General features: G+C 45.3%; 1 protein-coding gene across 1 annotated transcript; it reads right to left on the reverse strand.

Moving 5' to 3' along the window:
• Positions 1–4,746: 4,746 nt before the first annotated feature.
• On the reverse strand, positions 4,747–17,145 carry LOC146691505 (calmodulin-1). Its single transcript, XM_085431318.1, has 6 exons — positions 17,033–17,145; positions 12,346–12,376; positions 11,460–11,603; positions 7,583–7,689; positions 6,560–6,695; positions 4,747–5,843 (listed from the first exon to the last, which is right to left on the reverse strand). The coding sequence occupies exons 1-6, from the start codon at positions 17,033–17,035 to the stop codon at positions 5,815–5,817; spliced, it is 450 nt and encodes a 149-aa protein (XP_085287444.1). The 5' UTR covers positions 17,036–17,145; the 3' UTR covers positions 4,747–5,814.
• Positions 17,146–19,110: the final 1,965 nt, after the last annotated feature.

Here is a 19,110-nt window from a genome sequence, read left to right on the forward strand (position 1 = left end):
GAGAGTTAATCAGCTGGTTAGTTTCAGGGTGGCTAGAGTTCTGGCGCAGTAGTGTTGAGTCGGTAATGTGTCGGCCAGGTTAACACAGTATGTAATGGCGTTGATCTAAGTTTGAAATCACTCTCCATCGACAGCCTGAGTTGCTATGGAGATTTAGGAGCAGGTGGACTGGTGCAATTTAGCGTGACAGGGTTAGAAAAGTGGATCAACATGCAGGCTTTACTTTAGGCTTTGCTGGAGTGGAGCGTCCCAAACAAACTGCAGATCATTACAAGCTCTCCTCTAACGATCTGAGAAACATGGAGGAATATTTTAATATGACAAGTAGCTACATATGTTTCTTTTTTATATACATGTTAAACAGTATTTTGCATGCATTTGTTCTAGATATGTCCATGGTACTAATGAAGTGGGGTTTTTAGAGCAAACGGGTGCTGGGTGCTGGTGCCTCCACCCTAGGGGCCTAGCACTGATATACAGGGTCTCTCACTCTGTCTCTGTGTCTCAGACAACTCCTGAGCTCAACAGGGAGCCTGCTGTTCTGCCGGGCCGTTATTAAAGGGCTGTTTGTATTGCCTGCTGTTTTTTTCATTAGCAGGAATCTTATATCATCGCCTCTGAATATTGCATGAGGTTCGGGGAGGCTTGGTTGTCGTGACACCGCCATAATATTTCACAACAATCAAAGATGGATGAGCCTATTCTTCTAGGTAAATAGAGGGAGGCCTGGCACCAATGAGGAGGAACCCAGAGATGGTGACGGTGACACTGACGTGCTATAAAGTGGGGTGGGGGTGGGTGGGGAGCTTGGAAGAGGAAGGGACCAGAAAAAAATGCTAGAAGAGTGATTGAGTCCATAAAAATACACTGTAAGACAAATGGAGCAGGCAGAGATGAGGGAGCAAGGTAAATGAGGGGGAAAGAGGGAGGGAGAGGACAAGAGAGGGAGACAGTAAGAAAAGACAAGACGTGAGAAGGCGGAGGATTAAAAAAATGAGAGTGATGGAGCTATTAGACGTTGAGAGAAAGAGTTAGAGTTGGAGAGACGGAGACCGACGCTGGCCCAGTAATTGAAAAGGCAGCGGGACTGATTTACAGAGGAAGCTTAGCTGGGTTTGGTGGGATGGTGCTGGTGGAGAGCTCGCTGCATTGCAGAGTCCAGGACACAAGAACAGCCGAACCCCCCCTCACTCTTTGCTCCGGCACCTCTGTAGTCGTCATTAGTGCAGCACGGTGAAAATGACCCTCAAATAAGCAGTGAGGCTGCAATAGCATCATTTTACTCTCTTTCCTTTTTACCATGAATACAGCAAAAGGAAGTGAAATAAGTAAAGACGGCTCTAAAGGCAAAACATAAAACACAGCTGGGGAAGGTCCTTGTGTTGCTGCAGGTAACGTCTCCACACAAAACACAAGTTTCCAAGTGATTAGCGTGTTCGCGTGTGTGTACGTACACAGCGTGAGCGCGAGGGGTAAAGATCAAACCGCTCTGAAAGGTCGTGCCTGCCTTTCTTTATTACAGTCCTCGTGGCTTTGTGCCGTTCACTCTGGAGACAGGTGGGCCTTTAAAACGTTGCCACCTTTCCAGCCACCACAAAGGCAAATATGCTTGTTTAGGTCGATATAGCAAAGTCCGAAGCACGTTACGCTGGTGCAAATGGACCTGTGTTACTGTGTGTGTGCGCGTGTGTACTTGTTTAAATGTCTTTGTGAGGACTGTACTCGTGGAATTTTGAGGCTCAAAATGTGGTTTCAGGGAAGGCCTGATTAAGATGTGAAAACGAGTGTGTGTGTGTGTGTGTGTGTGTGTGTGTGTGTGTGTGTGTGTGTGTGTAGGGGTACTTATAGAAAGTACTAGAAGCTTTCTCATGTTGATTGCACGTCTCCGTCAGCTCCGCTCATCCACTTCCTTGACTTGCTACTACAGCTGGACGTTACACCAACCAGCAGAGCTCCATGCCCTGCCCTCCAACACACACACACACACACACACACACACACACACACACACACACACACACACACACAGGATACACACTCATCCTGTATGTCATAGGTCTGTCTTAAAAGCGTGCCCGTTCTTTCCAGCAGCATTGATACTTGATATCCGTGCCCGGTCAGTCCCTCTCACATTACCGCCTCTGCAGTGAGCTGCTTCATTTACACGTGAAATATTGATGTTCTTAATTTAACCCCCGGGGTGCTCAGGTGTCCCTTCCTCTCCCAAAGAGCCGGGGGAGAGGCCTTTTCCAGAGAACCTGCAGCCTCCACACTGAAACCACACCCCTGTTCTTCTGGGATTGGTTGAGAGGATGTGCTTGCTTTTTCTTCATTGGTTGGTTAGTGCTTACAGGCAAACAAGCCAGTGTGGCTGTTTGTTGTCAGTCTGCTAGCGTTTAAGTGTTGATTGATGCTGGGGGGGGAACAGGCACCTGCAGGCACACCTTTACAGCTTACAGTCACCAAGCTACTGGCTCCAAGACTGTGTTACTTCCTAGTATTCACTATTTTTAAGAAAATAAATCTATTATACACTCACCAACCACTTCATTGGGTACGCCTTGCTACTATCATTCAACAGAGATTTTGGGCCATACTGACATGGTAGTATCACAGTTGCTGCAGATTTGTCAGCTGCACATCCAGGATGTGACTTTCCCTTTCCACCACGTCCCAAAGGTGCTGTGTTGGATTGAGAGCTGGTGACTGTGTAGGCCATTAGGCCCAGTCGGTGATGAGGGGCTCCAAAGTGTGCCAAGAAAAGATCCCCCACACATTACACCCCCAGCAGTAGCCCAAACCGTTCCATGTTAGTAAACAACATGAAAGCAGGGTGGCTCTGCTCTTTCATGTTGTTGACACTAAACTCTGATCGCTGCATCTAAATGTCGCAGCAAAAATTGAGACCACGGTTTTCCGTAGAGGCACCTGGTGCGGTCTTCTGCTGCCGTAGCCTGTCTGCTTCAATATTTGCTGTGTTGTGCGTTCAGATGTGCCCTTCTGCTCATCTAAGGAGTGGTTATTCCTGTTACAGGAATGGCCTGTCTGGCCATTATCCTCTGACATCAGGCTGATTAAACCAGGTTAACAGGAGCCTGGATTTTTTTTCTGGGCATTAAACTGTAGAGCTCATGTTAGAAGCAGCAGTTATCTGGCTGTATGTTTTTGGCACAAAGAGTCTCCTTAAAGCAGACACAGTAACATAGTTTCAAAATTAGATTTATTTATTTATTAATTCCAGGAGAAAATTATTAGTTTCTCCAAGAACAGTAACTAGACGAAGTTAAATAATACAATATATTTTAAATGTACTAAATGTAACAAAATAGCTCTAATTATAAATATTACACAAAACTGAATATCTATGTATATCTATGTGTGTGTGTATATATATACACATATATATACACACACATATACATGTGTATATAGTTGAAATTGATAATAGTAGCAAACAGGAGCTCCACATCCAAGGATGTCATGTTGAAATAAAAAGACTACGGCTCAGTTAAAGAAAAAAAAATTTTGTAACAGAAGTGAGACTAATGCTAAAGTTTTAATGTTATAGCAGCAGGATGACTTTCACAAAAGCGCATTGTTTTCATTATTTTATCCCACCATTCATGATTTTATTGGTCTATGGGCTTCATGAAGACCTCTTTTATCTTCCTTTCAAAGTAAAATCACAGATGGAGCATCAGACTAACCGAGGTACGGTCCCAGCTGTCAATCAGCTGAGCAGCAGTTGCTATTAGCTCATCTGATACTGCAGGGAGGGGCAAAGCAGGAAAGCCGAGTTTATGTCTTCTTCCAAATAAAACATCATGACTGTAATTAGATAGGCTTCCCAGTTCCTGGCAGTAGTCGGGTGGCGCCGTTTCTTGTTACCCACCCTTTCCTTTTTTATCTGATTAACGTGTGCAAGGCAAGTCCACAGAAGCTAAATACCACCTAATTTAGACCAGATCAGCAGAGATAATGATGACGTGAGGTATGCAGAGAATATTCTGTGTTTTGTCTTTTGAAAGCAGATTCCAACCCCTCTGTGTTTTTTCTTCAACGTATATGTCTAAGGCAAGTCTTCACATCAAGCTCGAGCTTGCCAGACATGCATGCTGGTGGGAGGAGAGCGGCCACATCTTTTCCTCTTTCCAAACACGGTGACGTTACAGTCCAAATATAGTAAAACAGTTTAGGTCTGGCTTTACTTTCAGACCTTTAGGTAGCACTGAGGCATGGCAGAGCTTGCTCCCTGTTACGTTGCCTCTGTCCGTGCGTGTTGTGTAAAAAGCTGTGGCCCGGTTTGCCTTACTAGGACAAGCCAACATGGAGTCGTTGGCAGAAAGCAGGAGGGTTTATTCAAACTCCCACTTGCCTTTTCAAAAACCCCCAACATCCCAGTTACAGCATGCTCCTGTTGCCTAGCAACCAGCTGGGTCTCGAGAGGGAAGAGGCGTCACGGATGTGTATGTATATCCACGGCTGAGCGGGAAAGCAAACACATCCTGCTGCCTCTCCCTCCCCTGCGAGCGCTCGCTCTCCGTAAACCTCACCGCCATGTAAAGGAGTATCACACACCACCCGGTCCTTCTCAGCACCACCCAAAGACACGGCACATGGAGAGGATGATCAGAATTATTTATTGTTGACACATTTGTCTACTCGGTAAACAACATACAGACTCATTATGCTGTCTTTATAGATCATTTTCACAATCAAGCATAAGAAAAATGACATAAGACACGATAAAGTTCATGGTCTTTTATTTGAAAAAAAGAAATAAAGACTAGCATGTACAACTTGGAATGAATGTAAACTGAACTCAGAAGAACATCTGCAAAGACCGGTGTGCCGACACTCCTAACAGCATGCGCTGCGAACACAGTACACCCCTCACTATGCTCACGTCTGAGTCGAGAAACAGAAGAAGAAAAGTGAAGGCCAGTGATTCTCTCTTGCAAGAAAAGAGGACAGACACTGCATCTCAGCGAGAAAAAAGAAAGATAAGAAAAAAGAAATGAGAAAGCTCACCGTAAGACTCTTTAAGTCCCCCCTCCTTTCAAAGGGCGGGACGCACAACTACTAAGATGGCCGTCCAAATAACATAACAAAAACAAAAGAACATGCCAAACATTTGAAAATGTTTTTTGTACATTGTGGGGTTTTGTTTTTTCCACTTTTTATCTAGCATACATTAAGTCCCGTTCCACTTTAACGCTTGAGTTAGAACCTGTTATATTCTCTCATCTTAACAGTACAGAGTTCCTCTCCAAATACAAAAAACTGTACCAAACCAACAAGAGGACAGCTCATAGTGGAATCAGCACGCTCTGGTAGCCCGGAGGAGGGGCGGAGGTGAGGGAGGGGTCGGAGGGTTAGGTTAGTGCTCCGGTCTCAAGCTGCATGCATGAAGAACAGAAAACAGAGAGAAAGAAGAGATGGCCAGCCCAGACTTTACCACTAGCAAATGGAACTGGAAGGAGTTCACCAAATGCTGCTGCTTTAGTCTGAAGGGAGTTACAGGGTTTGTCATTATTATTTTTACTTGTTAAGTACTGATGCTAAACTGATCTCCGGGGGGGAGGGGACAGGATCACTAACCATTTTCATGCAGATATTTTTTGTATGTTTTTATATTTTTCCTGTGTGGACAGAAGGATATTTTATTTCAACATTCAATTATTTTCTATACAGAAACAGTATGAATAAATGAACATTTTTTCCAAGAGGTAAGTAAAACATTTTGATTTTTTTTTTTTATCCTTTTTTTGTTTGTTTTTCTTCTAAGAGGGGGCAGGACGGGGCAGGCAAGCTTCACTTTGCAGTCATCATCTGTACAAACTCTGCAAACAGAGAGAGAGGGGACAAGAGACAATGAGGACATTGGGTGTGCGGCTTTGGCACAGCCAGTAAGAGCAGTCACCTGCTAAATTGTTCAATGCTTTATTAATTTTTTAATCAACTTGAGCAGGTTCAGAACACACATACTAATTAGTGTCCCCTTTCCAAACAGCTTCCGTGTTCATCTCATTAAACCCGTTTGATTAAAAAGCTCGAGCGTTGTGCTTACAGCTGGGGAGAAATGTGATGGTGAAACTGACAAGAGTGAACAAATAAAAGGAGGTTTTCGTGTATCCGGTCGGAGTGTAGAAGTAGGGCACTTTGCAGCCAGGACTTATGGACTGTTCATAATATATCAACAGCCTTCTAGAAAATGAGCGCAGTCTCTCGTGTAATGTGCCAGGGGACCAACAGTGGGAGGAAGGGAGGACGAGGGAGAAAGAGTGAAAAGGCTCCTGGCGCACTGATGATAATTCAGGAGGATGGCTTTCTCCTATCTCTGTTTCAGCAGGCTCCATCTATACCCCCCATCTAATAACTAATATAATGTGCGGCTGGCTTGTCTTGCGGTCGCCCTCAGAGAAATACAGTTTGGCAAATGAAGCGCTCCGTTCTCCCTGTTTAATAAAAGCTCGCACCCTGGCCTAGAAACTAAAGCTATTTGTGTAGCGTGACATTTTAGCATGCACTTTCCTTCGCGCTCGTCACAGTCTTTTACCTTCGTAGTTGACCTGTCCGTCTCCGTCGATGTCTGCTTCTCTGATCATCTCGTCCACCTCCTCGTCCGTTAGCTTCTCTCCCAGGTTCGTCATGACGTGACGCAGCTCTGCGGCGCTAATGTAGCCATTTCCGTCCTAGAAACGGAGCACGGGAACAATCGCATCAAGCGGTAAAACAAATACCCTGCAGGCTGACAACTGCTCAGGTAAAAATGGAGTAAGTAAGTAAGGAGAAGGTGTTACGCAAGCAGGAAGTAAACGAACAGACGACTTTTCTTTGCATCAGGTCTATTTTCTGTCACATACAGGCTACTGTTACAACGGGAGATGCTCGTCTTCAATTCTTGGATCTTCATGTCAAAGAAATAGGATATTCCCAATATGGTCATCTCAAAAAAGTTTGACCCACCTGCTGTTCAAACTCTGTTTAGGAAGGGCAGCCAATCAGAAGAAGGCTGACATAAAGGAGGAAGAAAGGCAGCTTGTTCCACACAGAGGAGAAACTGAGGGGCTTCACAACGGCCAAGAACGAGACAACTAAGGATTATTGTGTGGATTGTCTAACGCTACTGTAGTAGAGTCCAAAATAAAAACCACTGAGCTGGAAATGAATAGAATAGCTCTGCTTTAATTGAACATTAGCCTGGCCTGCTGTAATAAATTTACATTATCATGCAACTTAATAACCAAGAGGTTAAGGCGCATACCACATGCATCCAAATGCCATTTAGTCCCTGCGTTACCAAAGCATTTGCTGCATTTCTTCCCCCTCTAAAACTAATCTTAAAAAGGCAAAGAAAACAAAAAGCTCTCCCTGCTCTGAATTATCGGGCTTATTTGTTATTATGTGTAAAGTGCTTTGGGGTCCTTAGGGACCAAGTAAAGCGCTATACAAATACAGGCCATTTACCATTTATTTAACAATCCGTCGACCTCTTGTTCCACCAAAACCAAAACTTCAGCTTGGAAAGCACGGACGCTGTGCTGTAATTCCTTAATGATGCTCTTAAAAGCTTATTTACCTTGTCGAATACCCGGAAAGCCTCGCGGATCTCCTCCTCGCTGTCTGTGTCCTTCATTTTTCTGGCCATCATGGTCAGGAACTCTGGGAAGTCAATGGTTCCATTACCTGCAATGGGTGATCAACGGGGCGCGTTTAATCAGCAAAAAACTGCAATTACGTAAAAGCAAACACTGATAAGTAGACATAATACAACGCAGCATTTAGCTGATGAAAAGCACAAAAATACTCATTTATGTCCTTCTGCTGCTGCTGTGTATTACAGAAACATTTATATTAGCATTTAGGCCACGTCTGCTCTTCAAAGATGTTTTTGACAGTGAAGCTTGAGGCTGAACAGTTCAAAAATAATTTATCATACACCTTTACTGCTGTGCTAAACATATCTACTGAAGGCTGGGAGGAGGAGGAGGAGGAGGGGGGTATGTGTGAGGGTGACTCTGTGTATGTATGTGCTTCCTTTTCTTCCTTAGGGGAAGCCCTTGGAAAATGTTGCGTATGTTATAAGCAACGCAGCAGGATTGCAGTGAGGGGACCCATGGGCAGTCATCCATAATGCAGACATTTAGTGTACTGTGCAGCTTTGCCTTCAAGGAGCCTGCATGTATCGAAAGATCTCTTGTGGCCCCACAGTCACAAACTGAGGCTGGAGGGAGAACGAGAAAAGGTCTGGATGCTCCGTCCCTCCTATCCATCTTTGTTGCTCCTGTTCCCTGTAAAATATCTACTATTTTGTTTGCAGAAAAAGTGCAATATCTGGCACACGTGAACCAGCGATGGCTTTCCAGATGGTGCTAATGGTAGCTGCTATGCTAGTGACACATGCATGTGTGTGCAAATCGATCAATATCCATGTAGGTGTTGTCAAGACAGGATTACCAAAGGATCAGACATTCCTGACAGTGCAAGGCTCTATGGGGAGCTTAGTGGCTCACCAATAACACCATAAGAAGGAGGCTGGGAAAGCTGGTGGGGGACGTAACAGATCTCCAGATCTATTACAAGATCTGAAGAATCAGTAAGAACTATGGGAAATGTATTTTCATTAACAAGTGACAAAAAATACCCAGAAATTTATGAGGGAATTGAAATGAAGGTCAGGGACACCAAGGGCAAAGTAACCATGAGGATTAGCCCTGGGGTGGGATTGTGGGCAGATTAACCAATGGCAGAGCATGCCTTAGAGGGAGAGCTAAAGAGTGAACAAGAGGATGGACGTGTATATCAAAAAAGGAATGTCGTAATGTGATGGGGCAGATGGCGATCTCATGGCCTGCGGTAGCAGTCTAAGGACCTGTTATCTAACACAGAGACATCAAGCAGCACCGAAGGGAAAACACATGCTGCCACTGGGGGGTTGGGAGAGATGGATATTGGGGGGGGGGGACCACAATCCAAGGGGGAAAATAACAAGAGAGGTAGCCCTTGAGCGATATCTGTACAGCTGCACCTCAGGCCAGCTGCAACAGCAAATGAGGAAGAACGGTAGAAGCAGATGGATGAAGATAGGGAGGAAGGCAGATGGGAAGAGGAAGAGAAAAGGGTGGTAAGATAAAGAGAGAGAAAAAAAGAGAGGGAGGGAGTGAGTGGGTGGCAGAGAGGGAGCTGGAGATGAGGGAGATGTGAAGAGGAGAGAATGTAAGGAGTGAACCGAGTGGGAGATGGTGCGATTACACATAAGAGGTGCTGACGCAAACTATAGAAGGCTGAGGCATCTCGACACTTGTGTGTGGTCATTGGATTTTCCTGCATCATAAAGCCAGCGTCCATCCCAGAGCCGGGAAGGAAGGGTCGGGTTGTGTAATGATGATGAGTGATGTGCTGCAGCTAAAGCTTGTATTTTAATTCATAATTACGCTTGTTTTTTATCCTGTCTTAAACATGATGTGATCTTCTTTTAGGCTGAGGAATATAATAGCTCCCGGGTGTTTTACAGCATGTGTGGTTATGCTTTCGTGCTCAACTCTGTGCGGTGGCGAATTAAAAACCAGCATTTCTATCTGATACCACACCGACACAGTGCCGTCTCTAGCTAAAGCCTTCCATCCTGTCTCCATTTGTTGTAATTCTTTACCCCAGCCTCCTTGTTTGGTAAATAAAGCTGATTTTCAATGGGCCAGCTGACATCCCATGGCTGCTGATGTGGGTACTGGATGTGCAAAGCGCAGAGAGGCCTTATGTAACCACTTTTATTTTCCATTACTAGCTTCACTGCTGTCTGACCTAGATTGCATCAGCCAAGGGAGGCAGAGGCAGAACAAGGGGATGTTAGTGTGTGTGTGTGTGTGTGTGTGTGTGTGTGTGTGTGTGTGTGTGTGTGTGTGTGTGTGTGTGTGCGTGTTCGTTCTTGGGTGTAAGAGAAGGGGAGGGCATCAAGGATTGTGGGAGGACGTTTCAATAAAGGGGCAGCCAAGCTGCGACGCAATTGATTTCTCCTGATCAATGTGCTCCCATTTACGAAATCCTATAAGCTGACAGAGCAGCACTGAGGTAAAGGCCCCACTGAAAGCTAACATCCTGTGCAGCTCAAGGACGGCCAACTTTTGAGCTACTAGCCAACAACTTGGATTCCTGTCCTCTAACTCAGTTTGCTGTCTCACTATGTCTGTTTCACACTGCAGCGCAGGGACGGATGCACAGGAGAAGAGAATTATGTCAGCCGACGGTGGTTCAACTTGGGCTCGGTAACGCTGAGCCTTCGACACACAGCACTCACCAGCACTGAACACTCCTCGTGCACATCCATATGCGTGACACTGACAACTGTGATGGAGCTGAACGCACGGTGACTAAACTGCTGACACAGAGAGGATACGTCATCTAAAGATAAGGCTGGCCGGACAGTTGGCTTGGACAGTTGGTTGACAGTTGGCAGAAAAGGGAGGGATGTGGGCAACAGCACCGCTGATGTGTTTCGAGAAAGGGCCGTAATGGATGGTCGAACTAATCCCTCGTCCATTTGTAACAGAGGTTTTATCGCTAAAGTCACGCAATGAAATGTTAACTAGAAATTAAAGTCCCACCCACCCCATTAGACCATCCAATCAAATTAACAGACAAATCTCCAAACAGTTAGTCCTCTTTTCCCTAGCTGGGACCACATCCTCATTTAGGTTTGATAGTGTTTCTAGTACAGAATGGCAGATGGCGTGAACATGAATTGAGGCTGCAGTCTGGGGACTGGATGCAGATCCCCATGTACTGACAAGAAGTGAATGAATTGAAAAACAGAGGGTGGGTGTGTGGGTGGGCCACCAAAACAACAACGAACAGCGTGCAGCGTGGGGGTGGGGTCCACATATAGACAGAACCAGAAGGGGTCTGCATGGAGGTGAAGTCCCACTCCTGAAAATCAGTTAAATTATGTCCAACTGTATTTAGGCAAATGAGTCGCAGTTGTGTAATTTTTGCTGCTTCTCTGTTGGGAATGACAGCTGCCGGTCATTTTGTTGATTAAAAGTGGGGCCGTTACAGGAAAGGATCATATTAACCCAAATGTTCAAACCCATCTCCCTGGTTTAGAACATAAGTCTTGTTTTTGTAGCCTGGACGCACCGTACCACAAATAACATCCACGTGCATCCCTCATTCTAGTCGCCTATATTGTTTTTGGATTTGGAAAACGTTATTGTTCAATTATCACATCAAACACAAACTCTTCACCTTATGGCACAAAGACGGGGTTAAAAAAATGTTCTCAATAAAAGTGATAATCGTCAACATAAAGTTAGGGTAGTACTTTTTCAACCAATCAAGAAAACTTCACTTCCTTATATGGCACCTAGGCATGTACTGAACTGACAAATCATAATTGTAATGAGTAACTTTACACAGTTTTGTTAGTCTAATGCCAAGAAATGAAGCGTGAGTATACTGACCATCAGCATCCACCTCGTTGATCATGTCCTGCAGCTCAGCCTCTGTGGGGTTCTGGCCCAGCGACCTCATGACGGTGCCGAGCTCTTTGGTGGTGATGGTGCCGTCACCATCCTTGTCAAATAAGGAGAAAGCCTCCTTGAACTCTGTGGGGGTTGGAGGTGAGAGCGCCAGTTAGATTGCTGTTGCTGTGCAGTTAGAGAATAGGTTGTGTTGGGACGCTGCGGTCAGGTCTAGAAAGGTCAACTGATTCTCAACTAACCTGCAAAGCTAATGCACACGTGTGCCGAGCTCTGACTGCACAAAGAAGTCTTATAAGACTCAGAAGACTGGAAGTGGGAAAAAGCCAGCGTGTCTGTTTTTATCTTTTGAACAAGCAGGCTTCTTAACTACAGGCCATAAAAACCCATCCAGAGATTGAAAATAGGCAATAGTGAGCATCAGCCTTGAGGCTTAACACAAGCTAATTAGCCACAGAGGGGCTTTGAGTGAGAAGAAACTGTGCAGCTTTCACTTTTTTCCCATCATTTATTATTAAGAATATCAAGGTGCCTCAGTGATTGAGACTGTTCCTAAGCTTGGCTTTAAAACCGTCTATGTGCTGCACGGGTTTCAGCCTTGACTTATGATTGCTGCAAATAGTTCTTCCCCTTATGTCCTGTTCATTTTGAAATGATAATGATCTGCTGAGGGAGGGCGGGTGCCGAATCTTTCAATGTTCTTTCACTTCATGTTCCCTATAAGCAACATGGAAACTGCCAGAACAGCTAATGGGAGACATTTCCTTACTCAGTTCTGGAACTTTACAGCACGTAAGTGATCCACTAGTACACAGGGGACATCGCACCAAGAGAAAAGGGGAAGTAGGGAAAACCTGCTTATTCTTACCTGCAATCTGCTCCTCTGTTAGCTGGTCAGCCTGTGTGGTTGGGGGGGGGGAGAATGGATTGTTATTGTCACAAACAAGTCTTAGTCACAGGGCAAAGATTGCAAATCCCAAGTAGTTTTGTCATTACATTCCTCATCATCCCCACCGTGCAACCACCACACAGCTAAACACTGGCCACAGTGTTCTGGGGTTGGCTGGCTTCAGCTAGGAGCTCCTGTTGGGGCTGCCAAAACCTACCCACAACAATACTCCAAATGGGTTTCCTTATATTTCTTATCAAAATAGTGTTTTGTTCTCTCATATAATAGTTAACTGCCAATTACATGGCAGTAAGTCTCAAATGTAATGCTATAAAATTGACGCTAAAAGCTAGTAATCAGGTTTTGCTCACAGTGAGAGCGGAGGCTTACCGTCATACCGTCAAGGTTGTATTTGTAAGACTGGCACAGAGCTAACACATAAAAGCACTACATGAAGGTGATGTATGAAATGTAATTTCCAGCCGAAGAGTGGCTCCCTAAGACTGACGTCCTCGTGTATAAAAGTAGGCTACACCATAGCAGTGCTCACAAGGAGGACTGCTGGGTAACAAGATACTGCAATAAATTTGATTAAGTGCTGCCTCCAGACCAGGAGTCAAAGTTTAGGCGGGGTTGTTTCAGGACATATCAGTGCCGGCGTGTTTTCCATAACCGTAGTAACAAGAATAATGGCCTGGCGGGTTGGCCCGGCTTGGTTGCCCTCCCAGCCCTGCTCGCTGTGCCAGCTGGAGCTGTCTTAATAGCTCAGAGTGACTCACACATACTTTAAATGGCTTGAAACCGAGCATCCACCACCACGCCTTTTACATAGATTTATTAAGCTTGTTTGTAAAAAGAGCCAGCGATTTCAAACAAACACCTTCAGCTGTAAAAGTGTGAATACAAAGCTACTGGTGCAGATAACTCCCACCGGTACACTCCAATCTCTGCCTTATAAAACATGATTTGGGGTTTTTTATTAGTATTGTTAACAGAACGCTCTGACATCATTGTGCTTGGCAGCAAGGAAGGAACACACACAGACAAACATGGAAGAGTAAGCTAGGGCGCACACATACACAGAGTCCCTTTTAATAGCATTCTTCCTCAACACCAATACTTTCCACCCCCATGTTTCCTGTGAATTAGTCAGAGTAGCCGGTTATGCCTCAAAGCGAATTCCTGCAGCCCATCAGTGTGTTTATGTGTTTGCACATGTAATTTTGCATTGGGTACAGACAAACACGCCCTCCAGGTCGTACCTATACGCCGTAGCTATGGCGATTTGACCCTTGTGAAGTTCACATTTGGGAGTGAGAGTATCTTGTTTTTCTCAGTTAAACCAGTAAATCAAATTTGCTTCATACATTTGCTCTGACTGGATACGATTTAGCAGATCACCACACAATGTGCTGCCAGATGACCTTTAACTTTTCACCAAAGAAAGAAGCCTCACGGCTTGAGCAGTAGCAGCAGGCTGGGGATGGATCGATTCAGTCAGCAAGGGGTTCACGAAGAACCTCGCGAGCACTCGTACAATTAGCTGACCTGACTCAATAACCTGCTCTGAACACGTTTCTTTCTTTCTGCTTTTTTCCTCCCTGCCTCTGCCCTCCTCCTGTCTCCACTTCCATCTGATGGAATAGGAAATGTCAAGAGACAAAAGCAACCTCCCCGACGCTGACGTGCCACTTGGGTCGACCGATATTCTCAGTCTCATCTTTGTATTTGCGTTCTGCTGCTGCTCTCTTCCTCTTTACATTTTTCGTCCCTTATTAACCCCTGTGTGAATTTCTCACTGTGTTCATGACTCCACCTTCCAGTCCTCCCTTAGTCACCCTCTTTGTCAAGCTGTGTTGCTTGTGCTGTCTCTTGCTGTCTCTCTAAGCGGACAGGGTGTGGGCACTGGTGACTCAGTACTATGGAACCTCTCCTGGCTTAGGCCCAAGCTGTCGGGGCCTTATGGTGCCGCAGCACCACTGGGCTCACTACTGACCCATCTCTTCCTGTCCTTCCTCCTCTCCCTGGCACTTGTACCTCTGCCAATATTTCCTCCTTCAGACCTTTTCTCCTCTGTGTGTCCCTTCTTCTCTCTCCATATGTGGCATACTGTTGAGAGGAAACTCCCAATGATTCACCATCCTCACTGTCTTATGGACAGCCATGTTTGCTGCCAGGCTTCCGGTGTTAAAAATGGCTTGTTTGGGGATGGGGTGTGCTCTGCTGGCAATAATTCACTGGCACGAGTGGGTCAACCACTCCCACTGTTGCCTGGGCAGTCAGCCCTAGCTATGCACTCCAAACAGGACTGCGGGAGGCAGGAGACAGTTCCCTGGGCCAGCGTAAAATAGCTTTTAGCTCTCACTTCCTTCCATATCAGGCTTGTACAAACACTGCATTCGCCTATGTTCATACTTGATTTAATTAGATAGGGGATGCAAAATAGCGCAAGAGAACACCATCAACTATCATCTTCTTCTTTAACAGCCTGTTATCAATGTTTAATGTGCATTTTTTTTTCTCTGCTGCTGCTCATCTGTCACCGAGGTGCCCTAACAATTCCTGAGCTAGCATCTCTGCATTCACCAAGTGAAAGGTGCAGAACCAGCTGTCAGTCTGACAGATGGGTATGACACACACACACACACACACACACACACACACACACACACACGGTCCTGTTCTATAGTAGCACTGAGCTCCACAGCGCATTTAACACCTCTTCTCTTTGAGGCTGGACAAAAAAAAGAAGAGAAAAAGAACAGCGAGGCCTCAGGGCCGAGCTGTGTCTAATGGGAGTGAGGATGGTGTAAACAACACCAGGCTCCCAACATCCTGCAATGGGGGCGCCCGTTCACCATATGGCTGGTGGTGGCAGGTGACTGGGTACTCCATTGTACTTCATTTCCGCCAAACACTGGGAACACGGGACCTGGCTAGGTGTTGTCGGCAAGCGTATAAATTATTCACTGCACTGGATAGGATGTCAACTGAGTTACTAAACATGCATCAGCAAGCAAGCGCGTAACAGGAACAGGATAGGGCCTTAGCCCGGTCCCGCTACATATTCGATACGTCCACCTCAATGGGGGGAGTCTGTTTCCACTTCAGCGCATGTATTGATGCAGACAAGGGGGCTTACGGCCGTGGATTAAACTTTTCAGAGCGGCTGATACACGGGGACAACTATTCCCCTTTACACTCCAATTACTGCACTGCGCTGCAACATGAAACTGCATCACAGCTTGTTACCATATATGGGGTATTTGATTGCAGCAAAGGGGCTGGAGGTCTACAGCTTCTTGACCTCCTTGAGCCATTAATGAGCTATCAAGCCCGATAATCAATGGATTAAGCTCGAAGGCCTCTTTTCCACATCCAGATCATTTCCACTTGTTAACTTCTCCTCACAGCCAGCAGAGAGGCTCTGCCTCGTTAGCTGGTTGCAGATGTCAGGAGTGTGTGTGGCTTCAGGGATCTGGTGAAAATTGTTAGTTGCCCCCCCCTCACAGAATTCAGGTTACTGCATTCTGTAGTGCAAGCCTGCCACTTCCCATAATTCGCAACATCTGGTTTTGGAAAAAGTCGACTGAACTCTCCAGCTGCTGATGCCTTTTTTTCTTTTTTCTTTTTCGGTGACCAAGCGCCACAAAGAGCTTCTTGGACAACTCACACAGGCACCACATTTGCATAACATCGAGAAAAATTTGCAAAGAGCCAAGCAAATCAGCCACCATAACACAAATAGATAACCCCGCTTACGATAAACCACCAGTAAAGGCTGCATGCATTAAAGGTGGAATTGCGTCTATTAGTGGTTGTTTACAGGCCGGGATGACACGTATAATGTAGCCATAACCTTGCAATTACATAAATATGGTCAGTTTCCGTTGCGGAACACTGACGAGATACAACAACCGTTCCCCATCATGACACGGCTCGGCTCGACCAACAAGGTGGTGCAACCTAAAAAAAAAAAGAAAGAAAGAAAGAAAAATGGAGGGAGGGAGAAGCAAACGCAGCCGGTTCGTTTTCCTTCTAATTACCAGTGCTGCGTTCACGTTGCGAAATTTACCGCGCTTCTCTGTTCAAACACGCTTCTCCCGGCTGGGGAAACAGCGCTTTATGGCTCGGCTACGTTTCTCCGAACGATAGGTGTGCTTCTCGGTAAGGTGTGCTCCTCAGGCGGATTGTAAAAACGCACCCTAACTCACCCGTGGCTCCAGAATTATGCCGTAATAACCCAGAATAGCTTGCTAGTTACACCGTTAAACTAGTCCAAGAATTAATTCGATATGCACCGTGCAGCCGTGAAGCGGCTACTTGACCCCGTATAGCCGAATAGCCAATAATGCTGTGTGAATTGCGCAGTTATGAAGCATAAAGCAAACCCATTTGGAAGTGGACAGTATTTCCATTTAGAAAGTCACTAAAACGGACAGACAAAACACATAATAGTGTACTTCATATTGCCCCATGCACTAGCTTAAAAAATGCGCCTGGCGGGCGTTTTCCGCCTCCTCCGCGCAAACCGGATAGCTGATAAGAGGAATCAATGACTAAACAGTAAACATACACGTATGGTAGGTTTGCGCTTCTAATAAGCAGGCTTTCCCTACGTTTAAAACACATTTCCCTACTAAACGGAATGAATGACAATACATACCATGTTGGATGGGTTGTGTGCTTGTTGGTCTGTGGAGGCAGACTAGGAGTGTAGTCGTTCCTTAGATGGAGTTCCACTGGCGGGTTAGGAGTGAGTGTATTGGCCGTGGTTAGAATGGGGATTGCCTCGTGTATCCCTCCGCCACACTAGCACTGATCACTCACTTCCTTATTTTCAATTCAGGGCTGTTGCAGCAGCAACAGCGACGCGGGCCTCCAGCAGTGGACACGTCAATCACTGGGGCCAAAACGCCTGCAGTACATGGAGAGAGCGTCCCTGCACTCGTGTCAAACTACACAACTTGGGATGTGGCAGACATGCAGTTATTTTACACATTATTCTACGTTTTGTGTTGTTGTTTTTCTTTTTGATGCAGACAAACACCGCTGCCCATGTTGTTGAAATTCTGAGCCTGCTAGTAAACATGATCTGAATAAATATTTCTAGATGTTACTTTTTATTCACTTGGATGTTTGCTGACTAATGCAGACTAATATTGCTTATAGATTTACATGGTTAGTTCCCCTTGGGAGCTTTTAGGCAATAACTGAATGAAGCAGCAGTAAAGCAGCACATTAAAGTTAAGCCCAACTATTTATGGAGCCATTAAGATGCATATAAAGACCATAATTAACTTTAAGTAGAAAAGAAGGAGTGTGAAGCAAACCATTAACACCTTCATCTTTATCAAGAATAAGATGAGGCCACATTTCAGAGGATAGCATGCACTAGTAAATTGTTTGACCGAACTCCAGTGATTAATACTTATCTGGAAACACTGTAAAAACCTTTCCTACAGTTTGATAATTAGCGTTAGCCAAAAGTTTATTTTATTATTGGTAACAAGTTTAGCATTCAATGTTCAAAACTCACGATGTGGTGGTAAAAAACATACTGTGTCTTTAAATTAAAAAGAGATCGGAACAGTTGAAGTCTGGCAACTTCACTGGGTTTATAAAATGACGAGTTGTAAAGTAAAAATTACAAGAAATTTTGACGCTACCAGCTATAGCTCAGGATTTACATTGTTATTATTATTCTAGGGGCAGGTATGTTTTACTAATATGGGTACTAGTTTGCAGTCGCGGAAGGATACCGCCAGTGTAGGAAGCCAGGTTGACGCCGGAGATTTGCTGTGCCGGTGTGTGAGGTCGCTTCTGATTGGCCGCTGCAGACCTGCAATATTATACTCCATGTGTCGGCACCATCGATTGGCTACACGGGACCTGCATTGCACCAGGCAGTGGCACTTGATGGAAACAGAATAAGTACAAATACATAAAACTTAAAAACAACGCGCCTTTCAGAGCCTCGCTTTCGCTGTTTGAGGAGTTTAAGCAATTATTTATTTTGTATAATAATAAATTTGACTGGGGCGAGAGGAGAAGCGACGGCTTTTCATTGGCGAGGGGTAAACATTTAATAGGTTCGATATAGGAAGTGCGCACATTTGCTATTGGCTGCCACAAAGGTTTGGAAGGCCTGCGCGAAATTAACAGTAAAGCACGGCGGGGTTGCTAGCTGCTTGTTTTCGGTCGCAGACGAGAAAAGGGGAGTGGGTTTAAAAATGAGCCGTCCTGTGTTATTACTCTTAGTAATAACAGTGGCTGACTCCTGGGTATAACACTGTGACTTGGGCAGGTGGGAATGACGGTGCAGAATTTGGCAGAGCAGACGGCATCGCAGTGCTGTCACAAGAGTCCGCACACACACCACCAAGACCCCCGCCACAGAGTGTGAAGCGTGCCCGACAACAAAGCACCACCCAGCGGACAAAGTGGAGAAATTTTGGACGCTTGTTTACAGCAGCCAGGCGGGTAACAGGAGGACGCCACACACTTCATAAGGACAAAAAATGCCTCGTATGAAGGGTATGAATCCTTCATAAACCATTTCTAACAGTGAGATGACAGCGTGTGGGTTGCTGAAATGTTTAATCAGTCGCAGCTTTGTTTCTCAACCTTGATCTTAGAGAGAAGACCTTTGGTATCCTGAGACTAAACTGATACAAGGCCCCAAAATGTTTTAAATCACAGTCAAAGCTATTTTAACAGCAGAACTTTGAACATTACGACTCT

The sequence above is a fragment of the Copadichromis virginalis genome, linkage group LG15 (genome assembly GCF_057382275.1).
Source record: "Copadichromis virginalis isolate Kocher_CV1m ecotype Utaka linkage group LG15, C_Virginalis_male_GT1.1, whole genome shotgun sequence".
NCBI classification, from domain to species: domain Eukaryota; kingdom Metazoa; phylum Chordata; class Actinopteri; order Cichliformes; family Cichlidae; genus Copadichromis; species Copadichromis virginalis.